The sequence below is a fragment of the Mastomys coucha genome, unplaced genomic scaffold (genome assembly GCF_008632895.1).
Source record: "Mastomys coucha isolate ucsf_1 unplaced genomic scaffold, UCSF_Mcou_1 pScaffold8, whole genome shotgun sequence".
Taxonomy (NCBI): Eukaryota; Metazoa; Chordata; class Mammalia; order Rodentia; family Muridae; genus Mastomys; species Mastomys coucha.
This window is the reverse complement of record NW_022196914.1, coordinates 79133758-79142828: the sequence shown is the minus strand read 5'-3', so window position 1 is coordinate 79142828 and position 9071 is coordinate 79133758. Positions and strand designations below refer to the sequence as shown.

Below are 9071 nucleotides of genomic sequence, written 5' to 3'. Positions count from 1 at the left end.
AAAAAGAAAAAGAAAAAAAAGAATATACACACACATATACATATATATACATATATATGTATATATATGGCTAGAGATTGTAACTGTTGTGCAGTGTTTCAAAATATTCCTAATAAAGATAAACCCTGTATTTGCTTAAAGAGAAGTACATATCATATGTACATGGATGTGTACATATATATGTATATGTATATACATATATTTCTCCCCAATATCCAGAATTAACAAAGGTATGGATTTAGGTTTTTAAAAGCCAAATACACTTCTTGCCAAAGCTATACAAAGGTGTTTGATTACCTTTGTGACAATCTGAAAGTTGGGGGTATCAACTTTCAGCTCCAAACCAGTATTTATGTCCTCCTACATACAGAGAAAAACATTCATTCTTAAATTATCTTTGTTTTCCTTCACATAAGTTTCAAAGAAGGGGTGAAGGCAAGAAAGATAGCAGAGGATCAAGAGAGTAGTGCAAGTGCAAAAAAGTTAAAAGAATAGAAAACAAAACATTAGAAATGGGTAAGGAATTTCCCCTAGAAATCAAAGTAAGGGTCTTCCCCCATTTGGTGTAGGCAGAGCTTAGAAGAACCTGGTCTGGAGGCTGGGATAAGGAGGAATTAGCTGGCAATTCAATATAATGAGGCTATTGGTGACTGTCCGAGTTAAACTGATGAATTTCTAATGCATTGACTATAAACTGCCTGGAGTATCAGTCTGGGCCTCTGGCCCTGGATATCACCTTGGGTACTAAGTGGCGATTTGTCTGGCTTTGAAGATATGCAGTAGGTTTAAGGACCTGGAAAAAAATAAATTAAAACCAAACAAACAAAAATGGAAGAGAAAAAAGTGGGAGAGATGATAAACTAATCAGGGATTCACAGTGTTTCTAAAAAAGAGTTGTCATAGGATACCTCCAAACAGTACCACTAGCAAGTAACTGAGCCTTGAGTCCAGTTGCAATACCACAGATGGCCATTCAGTCTCAACACAATAGGGAAACCTTAAGAAAAGTTAAGAGCAAAACAACAATTATGTTTATCAAGAAAGTGAGCATTCCAAAAGGTACCTGAAAGAAAAAATATGGTTTTATTTTTCTGTAATAAAATACAGCTTCTAAATATGTCTTTTATCTTTCAGTTAACTAACACTGCAGAATTAAGTTATAATTGTAGTGGAATTATTAGGTCTGTCTAGTTAATGTAATTATTTAAAGTTTAGGGTACATCACCTTAATCAAGACATAACCTTCTATTAAGCTTAGTTGGGTAATAAATTAACATTTCTGTCACATCATTCATTGCAGGAAGCATGCCAAACATCTGAAAGTTCCTCATTAATGATAATACACATACTGACAGGTTAGGTCTAGGTAAAGGTAGACAGATTTAGGCAGAAGAATTATTAGGTGAGCTATACAATGAGGTAATGCTGTACTGCCAGCACTATGAATCTATCAGATGGTAATTGGATGCACGTGTTAGCAGCAGTAAAAAGTCACTGTCCAGTTATCCACCTTACATGGGAATCTACTCTGAGTGTCTTCTTTGATTTATTGTTCCAATTAGAACACAATGTTCAAAGAAAGAACACCAGTGACCTGATTTAAAGGCAAGGAGCCCTGGCAGCCATGATTTTGTAGGTTATCTGGCTCCTTGGTAGATATTGTGAATGTTTCTATTACTTTTTAAGAAAGCAGTTAAAATTAAGTTCTCCAGTTTAAAAATATACTATATAATATCAAAATTTTGTATTCATCAACCCAGAATCAGAGTATAACTGGTGGATCTTAAGACTTAGGTGTATTTCCTTCTTCTCACTTTAAAGGCACACTTTTTATGATATTTTTGGTTGTGTTCACTGCTGGTTCAGGTGAAAGTAACATTGGGAGAAGATGTGCTGGTATTAGGAAGTCAACACCTTAAATCTGAAAAGAAAGTTTAAAAATGTTGTCAAGTGGTAAATAAAACAAGATCTTAAGCAATTGCAATATACCATGTAATGTTTAGATACATTTGTAAAAATAGTACTTGAAACAAAATGAAGCTTGTCATATCTCTGAACTGTTAGAAAAAAATGTATTAAAATTAAATGAACAGCAATCTGTAGTTCATCTCATTGTAAAATAACAAGAGGTTCTTAACTTCTTCAAGGGAGATTCTAATATTTTACTCACTTATATTAAGCAAACATCAACTATTAATGTTGACAAATGTTGGAAGCATCCTAGTAAAACTGTCATTTGAATTACTATTCATTGCAAAGTTCCAAGAACTAATGTTAAAATAGATTAAAATCACCTTACATGCTCATGTATTCTCATCCTTTGGAAGGATAATAAACATAATTTGCACTATAACTTTTGATAAGCATACAGACAGGGAAGATGTGGATAGATACCCATAGGCAGGTCACAAATGTGAGGAACCTAAGTCCCATTTTAAATGAGCTGCCAACCCTTTCCCCTTCATTTTAGTTTGTGGAAAGCTAGACATTTGGATAATAAATGGGTTTTTCCTCTGAGCATTAAAGGTAATTGTATAGGAATTTAAAGTATCTATTCATGTTCATTGCAAGCTATTTAATTTCTAAGGAAACACTAGAATACGAGTTTATGTGTAAGCGAAATAGTGACAGTGTAGGAAAAATGTGCAGACAATGGGCTTTAATTTCATGGGACCATTCTTTTTCAAAAATTATGTGTTTAAATATCATTTTGGAAACATGTGCTTTTAAAGAACACTCTGAACCTTTAGGTACCAGGTTACTGAACTTGACAAGACTTAGGGATTGGTACCTAAATTCTCCTCCTCCAATACTAGCTTGTTATTCCAGCCAACTGGTTTGTTGGGTTCTTCTAGTAGTGGTTATAAATCAGGTTTATGAAGAGGAAACTCTCCAATTGTGCATTTTAATGGATTTATGATAAAGCCATCAAAGTGGAGGGCCCACATGGTATGAATGCAGTAAAGGTAATAAGGCAGAGTCGTGTAAACATTAAATACAGTGCCTTCCACCTTCATAAATCCTCCATGCTGATGATTAAATGTTTCTGGTTATAAATTTTGCAAGCAAATTCTAGAAAGAACCACAATTGTAAATAAGACACCAGCGGAAGCCATAAATTGCTCATAGTATTCCCCCCACACTCCAGAAAACTCTTGAGTATTTATTATGAGGCAATACTGTAATTCCTTCTTTCCCCAACACTTTTTAAAACTTCATTCAATAATTAACTTCATTCCTGACTAAAGAGTAATAATACAAGCCTTTAAGGTTTCTTCTACCATTGCAACCTATCATTTTTAAGTGGCAGAGTTTCTGTTTGATTTGCCGATTCACTTTACAACATTCTTACTATCTCCAGCTTTAAGTCTCTATTATGTCACTCTTCGTAGAGTCAGTCCACTGTTAGAGGTTCCTGCAACAGCCTAAGCTCCCATAGGTATTTACAATCAAATTATTTTATTGCACATGGGAACAATTAAGCATTTGGCCCTCAGCTGTAAACAATTACTATATACAATGACATTCATGGGTTTTCTTAAATAGTCATGTATTCCTAATGACCTCTGTTAACATAAGTGAGATTGATGTATTCATGCTTTGTGTGTGTCCATGAGCAATTCTACTCTCAAACATAATATCAGGACAGAGCCCTGACCTGAAGGATGCAGTGACACTGTCTGGTACAACGTGGCCATCGGCAATGATTATCTTTTAACATTCACTTTATCATATGGTCCTTTTACATCTCTTCCAATGAAGTTGGAAGTGGGATAGTGTTCATAGGAAAAGGCAATGTGAGTTTTAGATGATTTGTTTGTAGGAGATTTGGAATGCCTTGGTCTAATAACCTGAGAGCTACAGCATCCAAGCAGGGATAATTAGATGGGGGTGGATTCCTGTTATGCTTTCATCAGTTTGTAGTTGGATGATTTGAAGGTCCACTGATTCCAAGCTTAGTTTTCATCCTTTCTAATTTTATCAAAGTTATGGACCATCATAAGGATGGAGTGTCATGAAAAGATGGATTGCATGCTATATATTCCTTGTCTCTTTCTCTCAGAAAGGCCCATAAGCTCTGGGATTCTGTATTGGGGATATCTATTTAGTTGTCTCCAGTTTCGGGATAGATTTTCCTTTTGCTAGATTCTTTTCTTCATGTGACAACCATGGGAGAAACTCACAGCTGCTTTACTCATGTTCAGGAATAAGTCAACCAGTCTCATTTGCAAAGGGACCTAACAGCTGTATCCAGCCTTTCTAGGAGGTCAGAACTAGAGCTGAGTGGTAATGTTTCAAGGGCAAAGCTCTCGATGTAAGGAATGATAAAACAAAACCTAAATGAGCCTGCACATATCTAGTGACAGACACGCCATAGCTATTCTCAATTATTCAAGCTTTCTCAGTCTTCCAGCAGGAGAAACATAATTCACCCCTACTCTCTTTATTCTACTTCCATACAATAGCAAAGAGCAAAGAAAATATACACCCCCCACTGCCCTTCTAAAGAGAAAAAGCTATAGTAATCATTCAATTGGAGAAGAGTTTCCTTAGCACTTGTTGAAACTTCAGAACAGGGTGATACAAGCTTTGGAGGAAGAAGTTAAAAAAATCATTTTTGCGATACTTATGAGTGAGTGCCTTTCTTCCCTTTTGTTAGCATTTTGCTGGCAATGAGCCAGTGAAACAGCTGTTCAATTATTCAAGGCATCACAAACATATACGCCCTTAGGTAAGTTGTGATGGTATTCTAGAGGTAATAATACTGGGGTCAAATGTAACCAAAAAAAAAATTAGTCTTAAAATAAGAAAACCCCAAAAGAACAGCTTTGAGTACTGGGCCTAATTAATATCTTATTTAGGGAAATGGTACTAAAATGTGGTTTTAGACATGGAAGTAACACTCTTCAGAGATTAGATATCCTAATATTTAACAGGCTACTATTTGTTGGGCTGACTGGCTGGCTACCCCTGTGGGTGTGGCAAATGTTCCTTACATGCAATTCTGGAATATTTAAACAATATCTTAATGATACCACGTATTGCAGCTGAATCAGCCCAGCTGGAGATGATAGCAGCATTCTGATTACTGGGCCACATGTGAAATTAAGACCTCTTCAATCTGGATTTTTTCACTTGCTACCCTTTGATACACATGTTCTTGGAAAGCTTAAATTGGTTATGGTCTGACAATATTTAGCAATATAACTACCCTTCTTCCCGTTTAAACCATTAATTAAGACAGTCTTCTTATATATTTGGCTTATAATTTTCAAAGAGAGCTTATAATTAGTAATTAGTATATGTTATCCCACAAAAAAGATAATGCCTATTTTTTTAAAAGAATGTTAGGGTGGAAATTTGCTGCCCTTGTTTATGCAATAAAAGTTGTGTAATTTTCTCATTTGGGCTAGTTCATATTGTAAAAATAAAATTCAGTGTTTCCTGGGAGTCATTTTGCTAAGTAGTTCATGGCACAGGAATCGATATTTTACAAAATAGTCATCTAAGTATCAGAAACTAAAATAGCTGCAGGTTAATCATCACATCACATTAAAAAAAAAAGAAAAGACATTTAGAGCAGAGCACCAATGAGATTGAGTCCTTATCAAAATATTAAAAAGAGGAAAGTAACCTAAAGATTAAAACTTAGAATTTTTTTTCCATTTCTTCATGTTTTCCATATGAACTAAAGGAAATCAACCCATGGGGATTTAAACAAACAAACAAACAAAAAAAACAACCAACAAACCAAACAAACAAACAAAAAAAAACCCCTGCAACCCTGAGGTTAGTTCTTCCTTAACTGGGAACCACCACCCAATTCTACTTTAGAAGTATTAAATTAGGTAATCAAACCATAAAGGCTATCTATAGGATCTACCTCACTCAGATGATGACAGACTCTCAAGGAGGAGCCATGATCCTTACTAATACCATTCCAGCTACTTTCTGAGCATCAGAATGAGATACATATGTGTGTGTAATAAGGTATTTAATATTTCCAATACTAAACTTAACATAGATTACTTTCAAATGCTTCCGCAAATGTATTGCTCATAAACACATTGCTAATTTTAACAAGCCATTAGGATAAACCCAGTGAAGATTAGCAAAAGTTAATGTTGGATGTTTGTAAGTCCTCCGAGAAGAAAACTTAAGTCTCAATTCCCGTAATCTTTATTGAAAAATAAAATGCTTAATTCTGCTCATTTGTCAGGAACCTGATACACTCTGAATCAAAACTTATGAAATGGATGACTCACATATTTAAGTTTGCTGGCCAATATATACTCAGAATTCCCAAAGAACTAACACAAAAAAGTTCCCCTTGAAAGGTGACTTGGAATTTACCAAAGAGATAAAGCCAAGTGGTCATTAAAGATGTTTAAATGTCATTGTCTACTGTCTTCAGTGTGCCATTACATAGCCTTGGGATCCTTTCAAATAACAATCAATGGAGAATGGATAAGTCTCAGCACTTGAAAGTAACCAGGAAAGGAAACCAACAGAATAATCTGGCTTGCTGGCTTGTTTCAAGAAGAGACATGGTATCCACCCCTTCTCTCCCCATTCTTCCTCCCCTTTCAGCCCCCCCCCCCAGCTCCCCACCCCACCCCCACAAGACAGAAGGGAAAGAAAGGAAAACGGAGAGAAAGAGATCCAAGGATCCCCTGCAGAATGTGTGCTGGGGAGACCAACCTCGCCCTATGGGATACAGCCTTGGAAACAGACTTGGGCTTTTACTTTGAAAATAAAAGGATGACAATGAAATTTGTGTGAGGTCTGCGTGAATCCAGTCCCAGATGTTTACAATGCTGTAGTACTATGCCTCTGCAATATGAGAGGTTTCAGAAGAAACAGTACAACAAGACACCACAAAGCAGCGCATATGCTATTGACAATGCAGACATGAGCATCATGTTACCAAGAGAAGGCAGGCAGGAGACAAATAGCAGCGGTGCTGCCCGAAAAACTAACTTCATGGACTGCAATCACTCAAACCGAAATGAAGGACCCAAAAGGAGGGGGTAAAAAAAAAATCAAAACCAGTGAAAATAAACTCTTTGGCTTCTATCTAGAAATGGTGGGGCTTTTGCTGGGGACCAGGGGGTAGTGGAAGTGACTTTTCTTCCTTAAAGTTCCCATAAAGCTCCTATAATTGACACTGGATAATTATTTTCAGCTTGAGGAGTCTGTCCCAAAACTTAAGATTGCCAGCGAAAAGAAACAAAATGTGTTTACTTGAGCCATTTCTAGAAGGGAGGGAAAGGAGACCTCTGGGTGACATGGGGGAAGGTATTGGAGACAGAATGGGGCATCTCCTAGCAGCAGCAACTCTAGAGTGATCGATCCTGTGAGTGACAAACTAGAGAGATCAGGAATAGTGCAAGGGATGTGGAGGAGGCTTGCATGGTGGAGGAAATGCTGCGCACAATGTATACCCGGGAGGGGGCTGATTTAGTGTGAAAGTATTCCACTTCATCATTTTACAGGGGTTGGGGACATAAATATTTAGCTGGCCACATCTGGAACAGATTCTGCCCCCCCTCCCCGCGTGGGGTGGGGGTGGATAATTGGAAGGAGAGGAGCACGCATTTGTTACTTACTGTACGGACAGTTTTCATTCTTGGTCCCGCTGACCTTGCCGTTCTTCTCAATCGTGAGAAAGTACTTGGTGAAGGAGAAGAGCCTTCTCCAGCGGACATCTCCTTGGAGGTGATTGTAGCTCCGCACATGCCTCCCCGCACTGGAAGGAGAGGAGAAGGAAGAGGACGAGGAGGAGGAAGAGGAGGAGGAAGAGCAGTTGGTGGCCTCCAGTGACACCATGTCCTGACCAAGAGCTTGGCAGGTGACAGGGACGGAAGACACCAAGAAGAGCAACAAGAAGCAGCAACAGCAGCCTGGCAGGTGGGGAAAGGCTGAGGCACAATGTGTCAGTATCCATTTCCACATTGTACTGAAACTCTCGGCACTGGAAATTGTCTCATCAGAAGGAACATACTGGAAGGGTAAGACCTGGTGCGAGGCAAAGAGACAGCTGGAGGTGGTGGCTACTGGTTAGCTCCCTCTGGGTACGGATCTGGCCAGAAGCGAGTGCACCAACATCCATAACTCCTCGGAAGGACCGGCTGCCTGTCCTCGCTCCGTTCTCGGATCCGCTGCCTGCGTCTCTTCAGTCTCAGGGTGAACAGTGGACGTGGGTGGCCGCGGCAGTAGGAACTGGTGGTGTCGGTCACCAGAGCTCTTCGCTCCCCCCGGGGGTTACTTTGTTCTCTTCTTCACTCCTTTCTTCACCATGTTAGATGCAAAAGAGGTCTGAAAAACAGATGACAGGACGGTGAACAAAACCCAAAGTGGGTGGGGTGGGGGTGCAGGAAGACATCTGCGCCCCTCTGCGGTTGGCACCTTCTGGTCCTTCTCTGCAGAGTCCCAGCCTGCTGGCCACTTAAAAAGTGTGTCTCTTTGGAGTTGTCAGAGCTGGAGGCAGCTGCCCAGGCGCTGTTGTTGTCTTCTGCTTCCTTTCTCTTTTTGGTGGTGCCTGTTGATGTGAAGTCTCCCGAAAGCCACTTCTTGTTTGGGGGGCGGCTGGCGGCTGATGTTTTGTTTGGCCCTTCCCTCCACCTCCAAGTCCCTTGGAAAGCCGCTTGTAAACAGGTTGAAGCCTGGAGTCTAAATGTCAGTGCTTTTCAGCCAGAGGTGGGCTCTGCCTCTGCTGGTCAAACCTCATTTGCAGGGGTGGAGAAGGGGGGGAGGGGGGTCAAACGGCGGTGGGACATCTGAAACCCTAAGCTGCTGGGAACGCCAGAGAAAAGGGAGGGGGGAAGGGGCCGAGGGGGGGCTGGGAGGGGGGAGCCTGGGCGAGAGGAGTGCGCGATGCCTTTGCTCTGAGCTGGGGGCTGCGGGTCCCTTCCTCGCCGCCTCTGTGGGCGCAGCCGCCCCGCAGCCTGCAGCTCCTGCTAATTGCGGCTCTGGCGTCCTGTGCTCGCAGCGCTGGCCACCAGCGCTAGCAGTCCGCGTGCTTTCCGAAATTTTGCTGCCCTCCGGCGGGAACCACTCCCCTCCCCTCC

The 9071-nt window shown here is 40.2% G+C and overlaps 1 protein-coding gene across 1 annotated transcript in view; it reads right to left on the bottom strand.

The window, feature by feature from the left end:
* Fgf10 (fibroblast growth factor 10) overlaps nt 1–8735 on the bottom strand; it is a 79942-nt gene extending 71207 nt beyond the window's left edge. The window contains exon 1 of the mRNA XM_031360135.1: nt 7611–8735. Coding sequence (XP_031215995.1) covers nt 7611–7956 — 346 coding nt within the window. The 5' untranslated portion in view covers nt 7957–8735. The remainder of the gene's footprint in view (nt 1–7610) is intronic.
* Between the last annotated feature and the right edge of the window lie 336 nt (nt 8736–9071).